Source organism: Aricia agestis, chromosome 21, assembly GCF_905147365.1.
Source record: "Aricia agestis chromosome 21, ilAriAges1.1, whole genome shotgun sequence".
Taxonomy (NCBI): domain Eukaryota; kingdom Metazoa; phylum Arthropoda; class Insecta; order Lepidoptera; family Lycaenidae; genus Aricia; species Aricia agestis.
Window position 1 is genome coordinate 7,335,786 of NC_056426.1, and position 25,014 is coordinate 7,360,799.

The window sequence follows — 25,014 nt, forward strand, 5'->3', positions numbered from 1 at the left end:
CTCCTTCATCCATACATAGCGACTAAACTGCCCTTTAGCGCGGACGCATTTAAATCGGGCCTAAACCAATGAAAAATCTCAGAAATGTGTCAAAACCGGACTATGGGGTATCTCATGTCAAATAGCACCAGAAACCGTACATTTTTGTTAGTTTATAAGGCCACATTTGATGGTAAATCGTATAAAGTCGATGACATCGTGCCCCGTACATAATACATGAGACAGCGTTCCCCAGTACGCCTCATTATATATTAAACACCCCCGCCTTTTACATCTACATACTTCCCTTATGTAGGTAATTAATTTTTTGTACATAGTCTTTGTGGAGGCGATAATATCTTTATTTTTATACTAGATGACGCCCGCAACTCCGCTGCGCTAAAATTCGTTTATGGCGCGGAAACCGTACATTTTTCCGGTATAACAACTATCCTATGTCCTCTCCCGGGACTCAAAGTATCTCCATGCAAACTTTCAGCAAAATCGGTTCAGCGGTTGGAGCGTGAAGAGGTAACAGACAGACAGACAGATAGACAGACAGACGGACAGACAGACACACTTTCGCATTTATAATATTAGTATGGATTATGATAATATAGAGATTTTTCGGCTTGTGTTTCTTATAGACTTAAATGTAATTAAATTAGCTAAAACCTGAACTTTGTGAGGGCTCGCGTCGTTTTTCTGCGTGGTAATGTAGGTGGTAATAATCTTTAAGGCAGTTTTTTATATATATTAATAGTAACCAAGCCTTGACTAGCCGATGATAACACAATATCTACATATAAATAAAAATTACTGTGTTAAAGCACAATTCAATAGACGTGATAGTTTTTCCGTAAAGTGTACCACAAAATGTACAGGGGCCCTATTATGAGCTCTTAAATCCATTCACTTTACGTCCTTATACAGTCAGATAAGGACGTAAAGAGAATGGATTTAAGAGCTCATGATAGAGGCCCAGGTTGTGATATTTGATATATTATACTAGGGCTCGCTACGCTCGCCCTGATGACGCCCGCTCCTCCGTATTCAAAGCAAAACTTTATATTATAACGAACTTAGTTTTGTTACATTCTGTATTAAGGATCCGTTATACGAAGGTTTATTACCATTTGACCTTAAAAGGTGGTCACTATTGGCATCTTTCAACCGGTATTTTCTGAATTGCTTACCAAATACCTAAGGGCATTTTAACCACATTCTAACCCTACTCCCTTCGAAGGGCGATCCAATATGTTACCTAATCACGCGAGGCGGAATGTGTCAGAAGGGAGTAAGGGTCAGCTTGACCATATACGTGTTACGTTTAAACTATGAATGTGACGGCGTTTAGAAGAATGTCTACTCACTTATGAGTTAGGACGAATAAAAATTAGAACTGTTTTGGAGTAAAAAATTTAAACTAGTTGTTAAAACGAATACATTCTTATGAAAAACTAGAAGGTTTTTTTGTAGGCAAATAACAAAATTTATAAAATAACTAGATGATGCCCGCAACTCCGTTGCGCTAAAATTAGTTTATCGCGCAGGAACCGTACATTTTTTCGAGACAAAAAGTATCCTATGTCCTTTCCCAGGACTCAAAGTATCCCCATGCCAAATTTCAGCAAAATCGGTTCAGCGGTTTGGGCGTGAAGAGGTAACAGACAAACAGACAGACAGACAGACACACTTTCGCATGTATAATATTAGTATGGATTTTTATATTTTGTCTGCACAATACTTTTTCAATTTGGATGAATGTGTATTTCTTTACTAAATCTTCATAATTTTTAAGTCCGAGCCGTGTTGATTGCAAGATAGCTATTAAATAATTTTATATTATATGATTGGTGTGGTTGGCTTAAGTAATTTGTTAGTCCTATTTCAGGAGTAGTTTGAAGTGGCAATTTTTAGTTGGTAAATGTCTTGACATTAAAACCGAAAGCAATTGAAAGAAAAGTTTTTTGGGAATAAAAAGTAGTCTATGTGTCCTTTTCCGGGACTCAAAGTGTCACCATGCCAAATTTCATCGCGATCTATTCAGTGGTTTTAGCGTAAGTGTAACAGACATACACATTTTCGCATTTATAATGGGTATTAGTGTAGAACGTAGATATATTTTCATTCAAAATCATTCATTCATTCATTCATTTGACTACCTATGTAATAATCATTTGTCATAGTTGTCAATGTCACAATCGTCTTTACTTCCTATCCGTGTTCGTTTCCTGTGACAATATCCAATAAATTGTACAACAACATGGCTGTTCCCCAAATCGTGCTACCAACTAACACGTAATGTACCTTATTTATTCACCCTCTCATTTCTTCCAGTAATTTTCTTTGTAAATGAATACTTAAACCGCTCACCGACATCCCAAAACCGACCTTACGCCAACCGCGTACAGTTCAACCGAGAAAAAGAAGCAGATCGCTACAAATATACGTCGTATTGTCGGGGAGTAAGGTTCAAATTAATTAGGAAACATCAGATGTCTTTTCAATAATTGTTCTGTAGCTTGTCTCCTTCGGAATTAGACAACAAATCCTTTTTCCTGATTGACAGTGAGGGAGAGAAAGCGTTAATTTTTATAGCACGTCGTTCCTCGAGGGCCGAAATTCTGATACTTTTCTAGACGATTCGCTCGCCGTCGGAAATGTTTTTTGACTGCAGCATTAGCAAAATTGTAAAATCTTTGACTTTATATTGTCTTTGCTCAACGCCATTGCGTCGAAAATCAGAATTTGCTTAGAATAGAATTTGTTTATTGCGCGGGGAACGTACATTTTTCCGTAATAAAACCTATCATTTTCCATGATACTTTAAGGCCGGTATAAATAGTCAGTACTCAAGATGCATCTCGGTCTCAAGACGCGGTTCGGCTCTATGATTGGTCCAAATTTTGACAGCCAACCAATCACAAAGCCTGAAACGAGTCTTCAGACCGAGATGCATCTTGAGTACTGACTATTTATACCGGCCTAAGAGCGACCGCAGACTTACAATTTCAAGTGCGCCAACTAAAGTATACCAAAAGCTATAGCGACTTTAATGAGAATTGAGAGCTCGCACATTTTTCCAACTAAATTGTACAACTAAATAATTGGACACCAATCGTATCAGAACCGTGATTCCTTTCCTATTACCTACAATTAAAAATGTTGTGTGATACTATGCAATTTAGTTATTCCTGTACGATAATCGGCCAACTTGAAATTGTATATCTGCGGTAACCCCAAGTGTCTTCATACCCACTGAAATCGGTTTCAGACTTAAGAAAAATAAACAACCAAAAAGACAGACCTATATAATATGCGTCCAAATTAAGCATAAAAGTTATATTAAAAGCTATATTATTACCTAAATTCATCAAAAATATTGATATCAAAGGATAATGAATATTATTGTACCAACGAAATTTTAATAGTCTAAAATCGTGACTTTAGCATTTAGGTCACCACCGTTCCTAGAACTGGGGTTCTAGAACTATTTAGTATTTGCGGTTCTAGCTAGTAAGCTATCAGCTATGATAACCAAAAGTGGCGGTATAAGCCAAAGTTATACAACAGATACAATTCACAAACCTTATAAGGTAGTTTCATAAAGCTACAACTAGAAATAAGAGAACAGCTAGAATAGGTACAGACCTCAAGATCAACTTATAAAATTTAGAATAGAATAGAATAGAAATCATTTATTTGCTGAAATAAGGTACAATATGATGTTAAAGTAATGTGATCAAGCTCTCTTATTTTGCCTTTGGGTGGCGTGCAAATTTTATACAGTCTAATTTATAATTTATTTACTTATACTAATACTACTTATAATTATTTATCCTTTTATCTTATTATATTTTCAAGTATACTATTTCTAATACTTAAATAATTATTATAAAGAACTTAATACAATAATATTATGTCAATTTGTGCTTTTTCTTACATAAACAATTTAAATTTTAGATAATGAATAATATTTATGTCATGAATTATCATCTTATTTTATTTCGATATGATTATTATTATTATTATATTCTAATATAGATATTAATATGTCAAAAAATTAATTAGTATTTATCGCGAGGGAACCGTACATTTCTCTCTGATAAAATGTCAGCATAATCGGTTCAGCGGTTTGTGCATGAAAAGGCAACAGGCAGATACTTAGGGTGGGTTGCACCAGAGGCGTAGTTATAGTTAAGGTTAAGGTTGCCCTCTCTGAATCGTGTTGACGTCCCTACTAAGTATATTATCTGGTATTTTTATCTATAAATACTAGCTGTTGCCCGCGACTTCGTCCGCGTGGACTTCAGTTTATAGCGCGCGATGTCAACAAAATTGGTGTCAAAAGCTTTTATAAAAAAACCCTGGTACCCCTTAAATCAATACAGCTGTGTAGTGTGCACACAATAAGTACTTTATTTTTTATATTAAACTTTATATTTTATGCCAAATTTCAAAGCATATTTAGCCCCCCAATTACACAACTTTACCCATAAACTATTTATCATTGATAGGTTTAGCCCCAATTTCACCAACGTCTGTTAGTGTTAACAGCTTGTTAAAATGTCCTGTCTTCTCTTTCATTCATATGAAAAACGAAACAGCTAACGTGATACTAATTCGATCATTATCTTCAACAGTCGTTGGTGAAATTTGGTCTTAAGGTTACGTCACTGCCTGCACAGATAAAGTATTGAGTTATTTAATACCGTAGAATAGATATAACAATCGAAAAAAATCGAGACTTAAATGTAAGATGATACCACCTCTTATAGAAAGACTTTTGAGCAAGCGTCAGCGCGATGTAGAAGACGCACGGCGCCATCTATTATGAATTTTTTGAACAAATTTACGACCCTTACAACCCTACTTTTTCCAGTAAAAAAGTAGCCTATGTCCTTTCTCAGGCTTTAGACTATCTGTATACAAAATTTCATTACAATCGGTTCGGTAGTTTTGGCGTTTGGCGTGAAAGCGAGACTGACAGACAGACAGAGATACTTTCGCATTTATAATATTAGTATAGATTATGTGCACACTGCACAGCTGTTTTTGGGTATTTTGATTAATTAAGGGCCGCGCTACACCGGAATGGCAGCGACGAGGCGAGCACTTTCAGCGCTGCCATTCCGGTGTAGCGCGGCCCTAAGAGGGGTACCACTTACCAGGGTTTTAAAAAGTTTTTAAATTTGACACAAATTTTGTTGACACCGCGCGCTATAAACTAAAGTCCACGCGGACGAAGTCGCGGGCAACAGCTAGTATATATATAATATTATTATAATATTATTAAACATCATATTCTAACGTATTAAAAACTATAAACAAAAACATACTAACTAATAAGTATGATTAGTTCTATGTTACAATAAAGTAAAAAATAAAACGCCATCTGTTGAATCGTATTAGAACTAAAATGTTCATTCCATCGATATATTTCTGGATTTTTTATAATATTATACATAAAATATGTTTAAGATTTTTGAAATTTTATTTTAATACACATCCAAGACCCAGGAAAATTGAAAACTTTTTGTTCCGCCTGCGGGACTCGAACCCAGGACCCCCGGGATGAGCGCTGGCCACGCGCAATGCGAATTCATTTTCATCGAAATTTTCATGGAAATAAGATATTTTCCCACATCAAAATGTAGCCTATGTCCTTTCTCAGACTCTAGAATAACTGTATACAAAATTTCATTGCAATCGGTTCAGTAGTTTTGGCGTGAAAGCAAGACAGACAGACAGAGATACTTTCGCATTTGTAATATTAGTATGGATTAAACATCATATTCTAACGTATTAAAAACTATAAACAAAAACATACTAACTAATAAGTATGATTAGTTCTATGTTACAATAAAGTAAAAAATAAAACGCCATCTGTTGAATCGTATTAGAACTAAAATGTTCATTCCATCGATATATTTCTGGATTTTTTATAATATTATACATAAAATATGTTTAAGATTTTTGAAATTTTATTTTAATACACATCCAAGACCCAGGAAAATTGAAAACTTTTTGTTCCGCCTGCGGGACTCGAACCCAGGACCCCCGGGATGAGCGCTGGCCACGCGCAATGCGAATTCATTTTCATCGAAATTTTCATGGAAATAAGATATTTTCCCACATCAAAATGTAGCCTATGTCCTTTCTCAGACTCTAGAATAACTGTATACAAAATTTCATTGCAATCGGTTCAGTAGTTTTGGCGTGAAAGCAAGACAGACAGACAGACAGACAGACAGACAGACAGACAGACAGACAGAGATACTTTCGCATTTATAATATTAGTATGGATTATAATATTATTAAACATCATATTCTAACGTATTAAAAACTATAAACAAAAACATACTAACTAATAAGTATGATTAGTTCTATGTTACAATAAAGTAAAAAAATAAAACGCCATCTCGATTCAACAATCGTATTAGAACTAAAATGTTCATTCCATTGATATATTTCTGGATTTTTTATAATATTATACATAAAATATGTTTAAGATTTTTGAAATTTTATTTTAATACACATCCAAGACCCAGGAAAATTGAAAACTTTTTGTTCCGCCTGCGGGACTCGAACCCAGGACCCCCGGGATGAGCGCTGGCCACGCGCAATGCGAATTCATTTTCATCGAAATTTTCATGGAAATAAGATATTTTCCCACATCAAAATGTAGCCTATGTCCTTTCTCAGACTCTAGAATAACTGTCTACAAAATTTCATTGCAATCGGTTCAGTAGTTTTGGCGTGAAAGCAAGACAGACAGACAGACAGACAGACAGACAGACAGACAGAGATACTTTCGCATTTATAATATTAGTATGGATTAAAAATTTAGAAAACTAATTTTTGCCATTTATCTGCAAAACAATATTTTTACAAGTAAAAATTATTAATTTTTTATTGTTTATAAACACCTAGCTTATAAAAAAATCTGATTTGCCCCCTCCCCTGGCCCAGAACCTGGGTAATTTAAGTATAAAAATGATTATTTTTCCGACCCAAATATCGACCAATAGAATTGCACCATTCGACGTCACGTGGTACAACCTACATGGTATTATACTGATAATTTTTTGAAAATTTTCTCTGGTAGTTGCTATATATGTATAAAAAACAAATTCTAATTCTATTGGCCGACATTTGGGACGGAAAAATAATCCCCCGAATACCACACGAGCTTCAAAATCATCTGGCATTTCCCTCAAGGTTCCCTGCAAACAAATAAAGTCGTCAAGTTTTTCAGGAAAAATCACTCGCGCTTCGCGCTCGTGATTTTTTAACCTGAAAAACTTGACTACTTCATTTGTTTGCAACGAACCTATCGGGAAATACCCGATAATTTTGAAGCTCTTGTGGTATTATAAGTGAAAATGCCACATCGGAATGCCACACGTAATGTTACTAATTGCCACCCCAGTGCTGGGCTTATTTAAGCAAAGTTTAATTGAACCTTAATTAGAGGGATGTGCTGCGCCGATATCGATAAAAGAAGTTTAATGTTGATTGTTATTGCAATCTAGTTTAGGAAATATATTGCATGAATGAAATTAAATAATGGCAATGCACATAATAATATATTATTACTAGTATGTTATTTTAATTGTTAAAATATAGTGAGTGCAAAAAATTAAACATATTACATGAAAAAAATGAAATATCACTAAAATCTTTCTTTTCATTCTTATCACAGATTTTTTTGTTTCAAATTAAGCCTTTTTTTTTGCGCGCGCTGTCAACTCTCCCTACACCTTGAATTTTGGACAAGATCGCTTATTCTGACGCGAGTTGAAGTGACCTACACATAAAACGCCACTATAGAAGTTTTGTACCTTAAAATAAAACGTTTTCAGTTTTTTAGAATATCTATAATACCCGGTTTCTAACCTTTTTTGCTTTTTCAACTAATGTCATTATGCTTTTAACTAGATGACGCCTACGTGTTGGTAAAAATAGCATTAGCAATAATAATTAATTGTTAAATGCCTATTAGCAATAATTAAATTAATCGTACTTGCTAAAAAATACGATTGCTAATATTATCGTGCGCAGCAACAGTCTGCGATCATGATAAAAATCACGTCCGCGCTGTTTCGCACCGCGGTGCTAACTGTTAATGAATTGCTATTTTTTACTCGATGCGAAATAGTACACGACGCGAGCGGTGCGATGGGAACCGATAATTCACGATGCCGCATTTTTAGCAAATAGCAAAGCAATAATACTTAGCATGCTGTGACATCAAAATTAGCATGTTAATGAAATTAATAAAAAATAGCATTAATTCCCATTACTACTATACTACTATATTCTAACTGTTGCTTCTCAATACATTTTGGATAATGTAATATATGTTAGAAAAAATATAAATAAATAGTTAAAAGTGACATTCACTGTAGAAATACTAGAAATAAGCACAAGCTAGATATGCCAGTGATCAGACTTAGTAAAGTCAGTAAATCTTTTAAAGGTCAATGTATACGCCTTTACATTCCATTAATAAATTTTAAAAAAGTAGTCAAAGAGCGTTTGTGTGCCAAAGCTTATTATAAGGTCCATGATTTCATAGAAGATGGCACATCTTGGGAGTAGGATGGCTTCTTCTTGCAAGGCTACTTCTACATTATTATATTATGACTTACAATTATGTATGTTGACATTGTATATAATATTGAGTTACAAAATTGTAAACTTTATTTTAAAAGAACAATTTTTCTCTCACTTTTTTGGTAAAAAGTGGGATCCGTGCGAGTTTCTTACGCCGGTTCTTCTCGCCGGGGTAGTTCCCGAACCGGTGGTAGGCATCAGGTAGACCATTCTGAAAAAAAATTGATTCAAATTTACTCAGAAATAAAAAAAATAATATTTATTTATTGTATTTTACTACTACGTGGTCTAGTGGTCTAGAGCACGGCTCTTGACTCCGAAGTCGTGGGGTCGAACCCGAAACATGTTATTTCCAAGTTTGGTTAGGACAATGTAGGCTGATCACCTGATTGTCTGACAAGTAAGATGATCCATGCGTCGGATGGGCATGTAAAAAGTCGGTCCTGCGCCTGATCTCTCACCAGTCGTGCTAGTCTTCCGTCCCACTGGGTTGTGAGAGTAAAGGAATAGGGAGTGCTCTTGTGTACTGAGGACACACTTGAGCACTATAAAATTACTCCTGCGTACCTGACCTGGTTTCAATTAAACCGTCCAACGTCACCGAAAATGCCGCTTATATTACGCTTCTTGCATGGTGATTCAAATACAATGACAAATAGCGCCGCGTTAAAATGTTTATCGATAAAGCACATCTCTAGGAATTAGCTCTCTAATAAAATTCGCCGTGAAGTTAACACGTTCTTTAATAATTTACCCTGGAGCCGCCCATTTTCATTGTATCATTAATTTATGGCACAATTAAAAAGAGATTGATCGAAATTGAACGGTGGTTAGATGATCTTTGCTGTTAATGTTAACCTTAGATTAAAAATAATAACCGAGGTAGCGGTATTTGTTATAATTGATTTGTAGTTACTTAGGTAGTTTAAAAAAAATGGGTTAAGTACTTACAAATATACACAATTGCAAAGAATTATCATATTTTTACAGGTGGTCCTGATCTAGGTGCTATATTAATTATGTATTTTTATTCACAGTACATAAAAAAAAATCCATAGTCGAACATAATATAACCTCCTCCTTTTTGGAAGTCGGTTAAAAACTAAAAACTACTGTTGCCTACAACTTCGTTCGCACTTTTTTATATTATAATTTTTTTCTTCTTATAAAAATTCTTATATCCTTACCTGGGATTCTAAAATTCTCCATATCTTTATCAAAATTTGTTAAGCGTGATGAAATAACCAAAAAACTAAAGCCTGAAAAAAGTAATCAGTGGTAAACTGAAAATTGCTTCCACATGAATGATCCTACAGAATAAAATATCCACAGCCGAACATATTATAACATCCTCCTTTTTGGTACTTAGTCGGTAAATCGATATAAAGGTTAAAATTAATTACCAGGGAGATTAGGGGTGGCTGCACGAAGTTAGCTGAAATTTTCACTGTCAGTTATAATTAAACGTGAATTATTGCGTTAACTTCTTACGGCTTTATTACGAGGTTCTAGTGATGGGAAGTTAGAATAAGTTTTATTTAGAATCTACTAGCGACCCGCCCCGGCGTCGCACGGGTATAAATATATTATAGCCACTGAATTATTTTTTTAAATCGATAGCCTATGATCCTTTACGTGGTCTACTTTTTATCTGTGCCAAATAACATAAAAATTGTTCCAGTAGTTCGAGGGATAAGCCCTTTCAAATAATTTCCCCCGTTTTTTCCACATTCTCCTATTAGTTTTAGCGTGATGAAATATAACCTATAGCCTTCTTCAATAAATGGGCTATCTAACACTGAAAGAATCATCAAAATCCGTTGCGTAGTTTTAAATATTAAAGGGAACAAAGGGACATGAGGGGAAAAAAGCGACTTTGTTTTATAATATGTTTGATATACTAATTTTTGCAAAGTTGAAGAGTTTGTTCGAGTACGTCAATGTCAGAAACTACTGGATTGACTTTGGTGTAGCTTGTCACAGATAAAGTAGGCCACGGGAAAGGACAGCGGGGCTAAAATGGTCACATTTAGCAATTCCTCTCAATCAAATCAGCAAATGAATTGTCAAAACTGTCGAACTGACTAATGTCTAATTAGTACGAATTACTAGACATGAATTGCAAGCAGAGTTTAGCAGAGTGACCATTTTGCGATTTAAAAATGGACTACTTTTTAGCGGAAAAATGTTCTGTTTCTCTGAAATTGTAGCCTTTTAGCGGTTACAGAACTCCTTATGTCCAGTCAGAAATAAAGGCTTTTGTATTCTGAACGTATATTTTTTCCTTACACGCAACCACAGAAATAAATCATTAATCAAGATAGAACGGCTAAGCGGGTGGAGTACGCGTGTTTCAATCTTGCACAAGTGAGCAAGATTTGTTGAACGTTCATTTAGTCAGCGCGCACTTCTCGACTTGATTACACCGGAGCGATTGTGCAAAAATGCCTCACTGTGCAGTGTCTAATTGTAAAAACAGAAGTACGAAAGTGAATCGGTCAAAAGGAGGTATTTCTTTCCACGGGTAAGTTATTTGTTCTAACTAAATGCAAAGCAAAAATTGACACGATCGATTCCTTAGCAACGGACGCGCGTCGCCGGTCTATCTTGATTTATTTCTGTGCACGCAACTATAAAGGAAAAGGAATAGCAATTATGGTGCAAATAAAACTTAAATTAAAATAGCAACTACTATCTAAATACAAAAGCGGGACTTAATGAATTTTGCGTAAGCGATAAAATGGAACACCTTAATCTGAGTCATGTGCCGCCATTATAACTCTGATTACGATAAAACCATTAATTGAGAGTTCTTTAGGTCATGTGCGATATCTCTGCAAGCTTAAAAGCCTTATTTATAAAACAAATACCCGAACAAGCTAAACTCAACCCTATCTTAATGGGACAGAGTAGAGTTTCCATCGGGGGACTTAAAAGGCATTATCTTGACAAGTCACTCGATTTTAAACTCTACATGTATGAATATAAGGGCGGTTTAAAAGTGTTTATGCAAATATAAGACTATCTTAATTAGTGAGATACAATGCTTTATGTGTTGCCATTGAGTATTACTAATGTAGGCGCTTAATGTCGATAAAAGTTTATCGATAATCACAACACTAGTGACGTCACAAGATGGCGGAAGTACGATTTGTAATATGGCATATAAATTATTCTATCGCCTATTAAAGATAACGTATTTAATAGAAATTAACAAGGCATTAAAGCTGTGATGGACATGCTTAGTTAAATTTTTAAGACTCTAAATTTTTAATACAATCTTTTATAAGTATTTATCATATTATAGTACAAAGATTCTAAAACTTTTTTGGTGGCGGAACTCTTTTAAGAAGTGACATCGTCATGTAATAATATGATTTTTGCTATTCTACAATGTTTGCATTTAAATCAAATCTATTTTTTTAATACATAAAGTAGATGACCCGGTAAACTTCGTATCACTTTCCTCCTAATTAATACATAATATCTGGACTTCCACAAATAATTCAAGACTAAACTTTGCCAAATCGGTTCAGCCGTTTTCGAGTTTTCGCGAGACTAACAAAATTAAAAATTTATTTTCATTTTTCCAGATTAATTGTGTGTTCAAAAAATTGTGTCTACTATTTTATTTTTTAAATAATATCCGCTACCACAGTAAATACTTAATTATGATGACCCATTTTGAACAAACTCGTCTATGTAATTATGGCCATCATTGAAAATTGACTTCACTCAGCCATTACTCATTTTGACGGTACTTAGGCTGCATTTTGTGGTGGAACAAGGTTTTATATCTTGTAGATTGTAATTAACTCGTAAACTTTGTAATTATAAATAATACAATAAAGGTACTTGTACTCTACACCACTACAAAGCAGCGACGGCATGGATCGTTAAAGACTGATTTCGGTAGAAAATTAAACCTTTAGCTCAGGGGTTCCCAAACTGTGCGTCGCGGCGCCCTGGTGCGCCGTGGAAAGGCAAGAGGGGCGCCGTGAGTCGATTCTCCATCATTATCCATAACCACAAAATACAAATATTATAAAATAAAATTATAATATTATGAATTATACAAAGCAAGCAGGTAATTAAATATTTGTTTACTTATTACTTTTTTTAAATTATTTCCTTGCTTAACCTAACTATAATCATTAATTAAAGGTGTTTATTTATGTATAATATTTTTTAATAGCTACGTAAAGAAGGACGCCGTGACAAAATATTGACTTGTAAGTGCGCCGCAGCCTGAAAAAGATTGGGAACCCCTGCTTTAGCTTATGTCATAAAGTGGTATTTTATTTGAATTTTTGTCAGTCGCGGTCGCTTGCGACAAAGATCGGAAAATGACAATAACAGTTTTAGTAAAAAATGTTTTGATACACAATTTAAAACTTAGATTGTTATCGACAATAGATAAAAAGATATCGACAACCCTAAATTTAGTTAGGGTTGTCGATACTATTGATTATAATTATTTTTTAGGGTTCCGTAGCCAACTGGCAAAAAACGGAACCCTTAGATTCGTCGTGTCTGTCTGCCTGTCTGTCGGTCCGTCTGTATGTCACAGCCACTTTTCTCCGAAACTATAAGAGCTATACAATTGAAACTTGGTAAGTAGATGTAGTCTGTGAACCACATTAAGATTTTGATACAAAAATGGAAAAAATATTAAAAATTTTAGGGGTCCCCATAGGTACAACTGAAACAAAAAAAAATTTTTCCTACCTATGTAAGAATAAGATGTCCATGCGTGTGGGGTATCTATGGACAGGTCTTCAAAAATCATAATATTGAGGTTCCTAATATCATTTTTTTCTAACCTGAACAGTTTGCGAGAGAGGCTCTTCCAAAGTGGTAAAATGTAGGGCATGATAAGTCTAAAAAAAAGTATATTATGAATTATGATGTATATATTACTATAAAAACTACCAATGAAAATTGGTTTGAACAAAATATAAGCACAATATCAATTCGTTTTCTATCAATCTATAAAACCTTTCGATATTCGTAACTGACAATAATTTTTTGGCGTTAGATCCGGACAAAGGCTCGATTTCACCAAAGAAGCGGAACGCGTTCAGTGCACACTGAACCAGTTCTAAGCGTATATACGCGTTTATAACACCGAATTGCATTTCACCAACATAATCACGTTCACAGAAAATCCGAGTTTTAACTTCTGAACGCCCAATGTTCGCGGTTTACTTCTAAAACCCGTTCAAGTCCTATCAGTGATGTGTCATGACGGATAGAAAATCACAAACGAAAACAATGACAAAGTGACAGTTTTGACAGTTACGTTTCGTTTGTTTTTGTATCGTTTCTTGCTATTTTGCTGATAAAATGATAAAAACATGTAAATTAATCGCATGACGTCACGTGAACCTAGATTTATTAATCGCGATTAAAAGAAGATTGTAAAATCCATTTAAAACAAAACGAGATTTACATCGCCGCATGAACGCGTTCACTGGGAACTAAGTTTTATAAAACGAAGTTTTATGACGTGTGATTGGTGAAATCCCACCTTAGAGCGCTTACAGATGAACGGCACGTCTTATTGACGGAATCGTAACATTTTTTGCTTGTGATTCCACGGTGTAGCGGTCAAACCGCTCGTACGCGCGGATGCATTTAAGGTGACGCCGAGTTAAAGTAAAAAACCGTGTTGGATATGTTTTAGATTGCTTGTTTTCTATGAGAGGCCTTTCATATAAGCTATGGGCAAATTAAAATGTATGCTTGAACAAATTTATGTGCAAATTTTGGAACCTTAAATCACTCTCCTCTGTTGGAAAAATAGGAATCCCTTTTTACAGAGGTATTTTTGATTGATTAGTCTGTGTTATAAAAGTTTACCAATCGTGTTATGCTATGGATAATTCAAAGACAAAGACATGATTAATACTGACAATGAACTATAATTTCTTAGCTTTAGTCATTGCTGAGAAAAATCTATATCGCTACAGCCAAATTATCAAGGCGTCGCCTTAAAGCCATCCTTAATCGAAACTGTACTATTCCTGTTGCATTACAGTAGAATCAAAATTCCACAGAAAATCATTCATTCAGTAGATCAATACTTTCACACTTAACCCTAAATTAAGCTACCCAACCCGGGGTACTTCAGGCCCGCGTTAAATATTCACGTTAACGCTAAAAGCACTTACGGGTTATTTCATAACTTGACACAGGTTCAAGCGGACAGTTAAAACTTCCACCTGGTTACTATAAAGTTAAACATTTTAACCTTAAACGGGAGTTAGTAATTTTTAAGATGTAGTTTACTTTGCGCTTGGTTAATTAAAAGCGAATGTTTGGGATAAAATTGATAATATTCTATATCCATACTAATATTCATGTCCTTAATAATTAATGTTACAAATGCGAAAATGTGTCTGTCTCTCTGTCTGTCTGTCCGTCTGTCTGTGTGTCTTCCCGAAAATATGATATACTAGATGACGCCAGCAAAATGCAAATTCGTTGTGCCAAAATTCGTTTATTGCGCAGCCAGGAACCGTACATTTTCCGGGATAAAAAGTATACTATGTCCTTTCCCGGGGCTCAGAGTATATTCATATTAAATTTTAACAAAATCGGTTCAGCGGCTTAGACGTGAAGAGGTAACAGACAGACGGATAGACAGACATACAGACAGTCACACTTTCGCATTTATAATTTTAGTATCGATCCGAACTCATATCTACATCCATTCAAAACATAGTCTAAGCGCTGCACACGAAACTAAACAACGTATAAGTGACAATTAAATTTGATAGCCGAGCACTTCGTAGTAGTTAATAATGCAGGCTCCAGAGGGTACTGGTTGAGCCAATTAAAGGGATGACAGCGCAATTTGTGGCCTAAATGGTTTTAGATATATTTAAACAGTTAAACAATAGGTTGGATGGTAATTTATTTATTAGTTCTGTCCTGGAAATGAGATTTTAAAATTTAAAGACACTAATTAATATGTAAATTAAAAATCTTTGCAACCATGTCATTTAAATGAAATTCGTATCACTTTCCTCTTAATATAAACCTTCCCTAGACCTCCACGAATATTTGATAAAATAATTTCCGGAATTGGTTCAGCAGTTCTCGAATTTTAGATGCCATGATACCACGGACAGACAAATACAGACACACATGCAGACAGATATGACTTTATAACAATTTTAATTTTCTGTTTCTTTGTCTGTTTGTTTGTCGAATCAAATCGAAATTGCAAAATTTAATAGCAATAGCTATTCGATTTAACAAAATATCAAAAGATAGTTAATACAACAGACAGGCCGAACAAAATACAATTAAATAGGATATCGAAATAATTAGTCGCATTACAGCTCATTACCGAGTTTGTGAACAGCAGTCGTTCATTATTTATTATAGGCCAGGCGCTGGCTGACGATTGCTACTCTTTAAAAAGTACATAAATCGTATTAACAAAATGTTCGAATACTTAAAAGGTAGTCGAATCATTCTGTTTATTTTTCCTTTTGATCTTTGCCGCTATCTAAAGCTACCAAAAGCATCTCTCGAGCATCATTTCTCTCAAGTATCGTTTAATATTATATAAGGCTTACTAATACAAACATCACATTAATATTAAATTATGCAAAGTGATAGCATGAAACACATCAGAAATGAAACTGAAGTTATGGATTGCCGTATAAAATTAATAGTTACATATTTTACACATCAGCGCTCGGCCTATAATAATTAATTTACCAAATGTATAGTGATTTTAATACTGCTCATGTTTTCAATATTAACGAACTGCGCTGATTAATTTTAAATGTATCGTTTTGTAGGCAGTTTGTTTAAAATCGATCAAATTATTTCGTAGTGTGTTGATTAAGTCATAATGTGATTGTATTCTGCTAATATTATATTATAAAGGTAAAAAAACATTACAGTAAATTATAACACTACTAATAATTCAAATGTTACTTATCTATATATTAATACGTGAGCCAAAAACTTTGTATCCCTTTTGACGAAAAATGGGGAAACGTAGGTGAATGAAATTTTGCACAGTTATAGTTTATATGATGAAGGAGTGCATCGAGCTAATATTATTTTGAAATTATGCTTTTATCATACATTTTTTTAACAAATAAAACATTACACCCACTATAACACACACACTAGGAAAAATTACAGATTTTTGAGTGACAAGCCTATACATACGAACTATACTCTTTTATTTATGATTGAGGTCTGTTGACAACAAGGTGACAAATTGAAAATGCATTATATTTTTTTTTATTGAATCTTAGATACTGTTAGACAATGCTTACGCCTTACACGGCCAGTCTGAGATCAGCTGAGTCCCAGAGACAAGAGTTGAAAAAAATATGATAAAGTCAATATTTTTTTACAAAATAAGTAGTCCTAATGTCCTTGAAACTAAGGTCGAATTTCGACCATTGGGCGATCTCTAGTTCATCATAAATAATTATTAAGATAATTATATACATTAGTTCTATCATTTTCTTAACAGCCATAGTTTGTTTTAATGATGATACTGGCATTATATTTTTCACGATTTAAACAACAACTCCAAACTATCGTTCAAAACAATATCCGTGATAACCGTAGATTTTGCACCAAGGCTGTGCCGAACTTTATCAAAATTCAGCACGCTTACTATCGCTACCGTATATTTATACTCGTATAGCATAAAGATTGACAAAAAGCTCTTATTTTGTTCTTTAAGTCAGTCAGTATTTTAATTTCAAATTTCTACTATACTAATAATAATAGCTCCCACACCGGTCTCGGTGACCAGGCCAGCTACGCAGGAGTAATTTTATAGTGCCCAAGTGTGTGCGCAGTACACAAGAGCACTCTGTATTCCTTTAGTCTTATAACCCAGTGGGACGGAAGATCGACACGACCGGCGAGAGATCAGGCGCAGGACCGACTTTTTACATGCCCATCCGAGGCATGGATCATCTTACTTGTCAGACAATCAGGTGATAAGCCTGCATTGTCGTAACCAAACTTGGAAATAGCATGTTTCCAACGCGGGAATCGAACCCACGACCTCCGAGTCAAGAGCCGCGCTCTATACCACTAGACCACGGAGGTGCTACAATACTTATACTACTATACAACTATAGCCTCGAAGACTACTACTAGAATATATTTCCGCTTTAACCGCCATCTTTGTTACAGACGTCAAACCGCCGAAGAACGGGAGGCAGAGCGGCAAGCAGCCAACCGTCTGATGCTGTCCCTCCAAGCGGAAGCTCTCAGCAAGGGATACATGCCAGAGCCCCCGGCCCAGCTACCCTTGCACTACCAGCCGCCTACTAGCCAAGCCAGCAATACAGCCCTAAGCGCCCTACAGAACCTCCAGCCTTGGGCTGGCAACCAGCAGTTTATGAATGCGCCAACGCCGCCAACGCAGCCACCGCCCGTCGCGTCGCCGATCTGTTAGTAGTCTAAAATGTGAATAAATTGGGGGTAGTCTGAAATGTGAATAAGTTGGGGGTAGTTTGAAATGTTAATAAAAGATGGGGGAAATTTGAAATGTTGTGAATAAGTTAGGAGTAGGTTAAATTGTGAAAAAGAGATGGGGTAGTTTGAAATGTCAATAAAAGATGGGAGAAGTATGAAATATTGTGAATGAAAGTAGTAAGTTAACATGTGAGCAAAAGGAGGTAGTTTGAAATACCAGCAAGTTGGGGGTAGTTTGGAATGAGAATAAAATGTGGAGGTAGTCTGAAATAAGAAAAAAGTGGGGGTAATTTGAAATGTTAATAACTTTGAAGAAAGTTATGCTAATTTTAAACGACATGAAACGAAACTTCTTATTACTTTTTTAATCCAATCTACAAAATCGTCTTTTCATGAAATGTCAAACGTCAAGCCCAAATGTCGTTTGACGTTTATTTGACGTATAATATGAGAATACTATTTTGCTGTTAGATAGCCAATAGACTGGATTAGACAAGAAAACGAAACTATTAATTTTGAATTTAAATATTGGAAATGGAATGTTTTCTTCTTAAAATTACCCCCACTTTGAGTAAATGAACGAAAAAAATTTAAACATAGGAATTCACAAAAAATGTACAGTCAATAAATAAAATAGCACTTTAGGAAAAGTTACTTTATCAGATACATTTTTCCTACAATGTCTTATCCTACTTAGAATAGACTAGAAAATCTTAGTGTCTTAGTATCTAGACTTTTATATTATATTGTTGTAAAATATTACCATACTACCTAGTGTTATGTATTCCATCTAACTGAAGTGTAACTTCTATCAAAGTAATTAAGAAATAAATATGAGCAACTTACAGAATTGATTGTAATATTTGTTATTCATAATTTTTATCCTTCAAATGAAATTATTTTGTCTTTCTTTTCTTACTTTTTTTTGTTTGATTACTAATTTTTTGTACTACCCTACACGTTACAAACAAAGCAATACGTTTTGTATTGTAACCAGAGACGTATAATATAATAGACATGTTAGACAACTTTAAGGACCCCAAATTGTGGTTATTTTAGGGCCATTTTCACATTGAAGTTGACTTACAAACCTTTTCTTGCCTGAAAATTGTGCTGTTAAATGTGCTGTGTATGACGTAGCCCATCTTTACTTTTGAAACGTAGACTATTAATATAATTTATAATATTATTGTAAAATGTAAATATTAATTGATAGATAATCTCAAATCATTTTAGAATAAGACATAGATTTATAGCAATGTAAATAAAATAAGAAACAGTATTATAATTATATTTCTCTTATTATTATTTTATTATGTATAATTATTAATTAGTATTTAAAGTAAGTCTACTCAAAAATAATAATGAAATAATTTTTTGGTAAAAAGCAATCCACTTGCAAAATTTCTGGCTGGCCTGGTCGTTCGCACTTCGCATGAGGCTATCTGTCTGCTCGTTCACGTGCAGTATCTTCAAAATAAGAATTTGAATATAGCAAGTAAGTAACTATTTAAAAGAGAGTTTTTCTTTTAATTAGTTAGGGCCTTATCACACTGGTGATTAGCGAGCGATTTGAAAGCGACGCGACTGCGCAGCGCACACGCCGCGATTGCGCGGCGTGCTCGCAGCTTGCCTTCGGCGTTTTGGACACTCAGCAGCAAAATGGATTCTGACGTCACTCCCTAGCTAGACGAGTCTACTATACACCACTATTTTTTAATTAGTACAAATACTTTAGGGGCTTATCAGGCATGCCATTATTATCATATATGTGAAGAAATAATTTTATAATATCTAAAAATAACAAAGTTATTGCAATTTCTTTTTTTAATAAATCTACCATAAAATTATGGACACATTTTACTATCCATTGACTGATTCATTGATAGTATTCTGTCTTACTCATTTTTGTTTTACCGCGGGGCACAATGCGGGCGCAGGGGAGGAGGGGTGCTGAGCATCGACGCGAGTTTGCCGAAGATTTATCAATGGGATGCGGCGAGCGCATACGCTAACCAATAGGAACTTACTACACATACTAGTATCTAGAGGCGCGCTTCGGTCATTGAATTAATTATGAATTTACCAAATATTACGTATTTTCGTGGACAATTTTGGGTCTGCGTTTTTTTATGTTTTAACTAAATAAATATGATCAGTTACAGGTACCTAATAAGCCCCTAAAGTATTGGTACTAACTAAAAAATAGTGGTGTATATAATAATAATCTGTGTAGACGAGTGTACAAAATGGCGTCCACGCCACGCCGCGACGACGCTGCGCTGTCGCGACGTGCACGCCGCGCAATCGCGGCGTGTGCGCTGCGCAGTCGCGTCGCTTTCAAATCGCTCGCTAATCGCCAGTGTGATAAGGCACTTACTTGCTCATGTTACAAAACAGTGTTGATTAGTCACGTTACAGTGACTGACGCCAAAAGAACTGGACTTTGGCACCGCGCTGGCACAGCCAGTTATAATATGTAGAAATGCAACCCATTCCAACATCCAGTCTTTGAAGTCTGCAACAGTGTCTATGTGGATGACTATAAAGAATAATACTCACTTAAAAATAAATTAGTACTATAAATAAACTCATTTTACTTTAAACATTTATTTGGCTCTTATAAACCAAAGATTTGATGCAACTGAAAAAATATTTGTAAAGTTACTTTCAATTCTACAGGGTGTAACAAAACTAAGTGATAAAACTTTAGGGTGTGTACGTGTTCCTTGTAGAGAGTTCACTGTGAAAGTAGCAGCGCTGAAAGACAAAAAAAATCACTTTTGTATGGGCATGGGCCCGAGCGTCACGAGTTTCCCCATACAATATTTTTTTTCTTTCGGCGCTGCTACTTTCACAGTGAACTCTCTACAAGGAACACGTACACACCCTAAAGTATTATCACTTAGTTTTGTTACACTCTATATAGTTCCAAAATACTTCTGAAAATGTATAGTTTATAATCAACACAACCATACAACTTCTGATGACTGAACTTCTATATCTATAATTTTATCTAAATCAATCATCATCATCATCATATCAGCCTATAGTCGTCCACTGCTGGACATAGGCCTCTCTCAATGAACGCCAAGATGACCGATCTCCTGCTACTAGCATCCAACATGGGCCTGCAACTAAGCGGACGTCCATTGTACGTCGCCAGGTCCAGTTGGTGGTAGCGATCCGTAGCCCGGAGATTCTTAGCACCCCTCGCAGTGCCGTTACCATGGCCGCTACCGTGGCCAGGAATAGTACCGCTACCGGGAACTAGGGGCCATCTTTTTCTGGTGCGTTTCATGAGAGGCATTTGCTCATAATTGCCACGCGGAGCACGCGGATTGGCAATCTGACAGGGGGCCAGTGAATCAAACCATCAATGCTGCAGCCCATTGATGGCCATGGATTTCTTCACTGGCCCTATCGTTGATGGTTTTACCGCCATCCTTCGGTTGACTAACTGCGCTAAATCAATACATTATAATATTATCATATATGTCATTGATATTAGTGACATGATTGTATGTTAGTACCTATTCTCTCACATGACATGACAACGATATTGTCAAATTGTACGTACGTGTAAATATACTTTAAAATTTAGTTTTAGGAAAATAATTGTAAATTAAAAAAAGTATTCGTGACCCTAGCTTTGTGCTGGACAGTTTTAATAAAATAAACTATTACATACAAGTCACAGGTTTCATTTACCTTATTATATACACAGACTATGCATGTAAGAGTCAGCAAAACGTAGATTAAGAGGAGTCCACACCGCCCTTTTTTCCATACAAACGTTGTCACCTGTTTCCTCCCTGGATAATGCTAGTAGAGTTATCATTTTTTTCCTGAATATCTATGGCCACTAATATGTCCTATGTTCCTGTGTTTTCTTTTTTTTCATAATTTAATTATTAAATAAGATATGAACGTTCAAAAACCCAAAAAAAATGGCCAGATTTTTCGCTGTGTTCAAACATCCAGAAAACAGATTTGGCTAGATTATACAAAAAAAAATAAAACATAGGAACACAGCTCAGGCCTTTCTTTAATTTTTAATGAAAAAAGTACTAAAATCGGTTAAGTTTTGGAGAAGGAATCAGGAGACAACGAATCGTTGATTTTCTGCAGTTGTCTCTATCGCATTCTGCGGTATAGGCTTGAGGTAAGCCCCATTTTCTCTAGCCCCTGGTGTATCCTCTTAAGGCCCAATTTTACCAACGACTGTTAAAGTTAATGCCCGAATTAGAATCACGTTACCTCTTTTGTTTTTCATATGAATGAAAAGAAGACATAACATTTTAACAGACTGTTAACACTAACAGACGTTGGTGAAATTGGGTCTAAGTTTGGCTGAAGGAAGCAGCTGGCATCGCGTAAGCTCTCATAAATTGAATAAGCATTATTAATAATATTTAAATGGAAACTTGACTGGATCAAGCAGCTAGCATCATGTAAGCTTACACGATGAATGAAGATTATTATTTATTAATTAGGGTTATCTAAACGAATTAAATTCACGCTCGTTTTCTACCAAAGTCCAAACATAATTAGCAGGCAACAGCTAGTACTAATTTAAATGCGATAGTGTGTCTGTTTGTCTTTCGTCTGTCGGTTACCTCTTAAAACGTAAACCTCAGAAAAGATTTTGATGAATGATTTCTTATTTTTACGCGAGTACCTATATGTAAATATAATAATTAAATCACAATATTATAGTAATTAATATTATTTACTGATTGCTAAAAGAGTTTTTGAAGTTTGAAAGAAAAAAAACTTTCCATAAAATACTTTGATACTGTGATCATGTTCTGTATAGATCGGGACACAGTTAATAATAATTGACGAATCTGCGGGTTATAGTTGAACAACTTCAGCGAGTTGGGCGTCTGTCTTAGGTTCAATTGACGAGGCGAGGCGAGGCGTGGCGAGGCATAAATTTGTATGGATTTGACAGATTTGAATCGCGCGAGACGTCTTGCAAGTCGGTCAAATCCATATAATTTAGAAATGCATCTACGCGTCGCGTTGCGGTCTGAATCAACCCTTAGAGTTAATTCAGACCGAAACGCGACGAGGCGAGGTGCGGCGCAGTATAAATTTGCATGGATTTGACAGATTTCAATTGCGCGATACGTCTTGCGAATCTGTCAAATCCATATAAATTTAGAAATGCATCTACACGTCACGTTGTGCTTTGAATCAACCCGTACCACCCGCGACCGCGGCCGCTGGAAAGCAGCCGAAACATGTGAATAAGAAAAGTGCGCCGGGGAAAGAATCTGTAAGTAATTATAAGATATTATTTATTTAATAGATATTTAGATCAAAGTATAAAATTAAAAAATTAAAACCATAGGACGTTTTCAAGGATGATAATTACTGCAATGTTTACACGCAAAAGATAATAACAAAAACGTTGAACATAATAATGTTCAACGTTTTTGTTATTAGTCTGATAAGTCATAAGGGTCAATTCAGACCGCAACGCGACGCGTAGATGCATTTCTCAATTTGTATGGATTTGACAGATTTGCAAGACGTCTCGCGCAATTGAAATCTGTCAAATTTATGCCGCGCCGCACCTCGCCTCGCCTCGTTGCGGTTGTGGTCTGAATTGACCCTAAGACATGTGCAACATGTCGGATTTTGGTCGGATTATTTACTGTAAGTGCTAGTAGCGCCCTCTGCTCCGACCTTTGCATATGTAGTGTCCTTGATTAACTACTACTCCTTTTACTTGATAAATGAAACGATAGACTTGATATACCGTTACTTGATTTATTGATATACTTGATGATCAAATGACCCGGGTGTGCGAGCACGCGCGATCGCCTTGATTGATCGATGCGAACTGATTTTAATAAAATAATTAACTAATTACGCGAGCGCGTCCTAAACGCTGACTCCTTAAAACCCTAAAACTGCTTGATGTACGATATGGATCGTACATGCTCCCACACCGAAAAGTAGAAAAGTTAGTAGTGATGAGATGATACAAGGTGATTCCATTTTGTCCTTAACCTACACTTGTTAGTAAGTAAAGTACAAATAAAAATTCATGATTTACAAAGAATTAAACTTAACTCTATCGTCACCGATTACGTATACAGAACGAAAGGTCGGTGACGTCCCTTTGTTTTTCTTAGGTACGTTAGAACACGACACCTGTTTAAAGTCTTGCACTTGTTTGCACGGATCACTATAACCTGGGTTAATATAGCCTTTATGACGCGAAACCTTTTTAACACACTTGTCACTCTCACTGCACACACACTGATTGTCAATCACCGCTGTGGAGGAGGAGGGCGGCAGCCGCCTCGCCACCTCCGGGGTGGGCGGCGCCGCCCGCCCTGCGCGCTGCTCCACCTGCTCCACCGCCGCCCGCGCCGACCGCCGGCGCCGGAACCTGCGCGCTCCCCAGACACCTGCTCCAACAGCAGCCGCGATAACGATGACGTACGTCGCCGTATAGTGATGAATGTCGTGGCTGCTGACGCTGTCGTACAGCGGCACGGTCTGCTTTATCTCCTCTATCTGCTTCTGCAGATGTGTCAGCTGCCTTGAATGTTCGCTGACGTCCTCGTCCCCTGCGCTAATAGTGCCGTTGCTCGGTACCGATATGTTGAAAAGATAGTTGATCGGCGACAGCTTTGGGGCAGTAACATCTGCCTTGATGTGCAGATCACTCACCTCCTGTTTGTGAGTGTACACGGTAAAGTCCTTGAACTTCAGAAGACAACCTTGATTTGTCGTCAATAAGCCAGCTTGAAACAGCTGTAGCGATGAAACTTGATCGTTACAGAGTACTTTAACATTCTGCTCTTGACAATAAAAGTAAAAGTACGTGTTGACTTGATGTAGCTCATGCCACTGTGATCGGCATGGCTCGTGATAGATCCTGCATCTCCCGGAGGCTGCATCCTTTTCGCAAAGGCTCTC

General features: G+C 35.9%; 1 protein-coding gene across 1 annotated transcript in view; it reads left to right on the forward strand.

The window, feature by feature from the left end:
- Nucleotides 1-18,176, forward strand: part of LOC121737586 (T-cell leukemia homeobox protein 2-like) — a 52,356-nt gene extending 34,180 nt beyond the window's left edge. Inside the window, exon 3 of the mRNA XM_042129246.1 lies at nucleotides 17,788-18,176. Coding sequence (XP_041985180.1) covers nucleotides 17,788-18,052 — 265 coding nt within the window. The 3' untranslated portion in view covers nucleotides 18,053-18,176. The remainder of the gene's footprint in view (nucleotides 1-17,787) is intronic.
- Nucleotides 18,177-25,014: the final 6,838 nt, after the last annotated feature.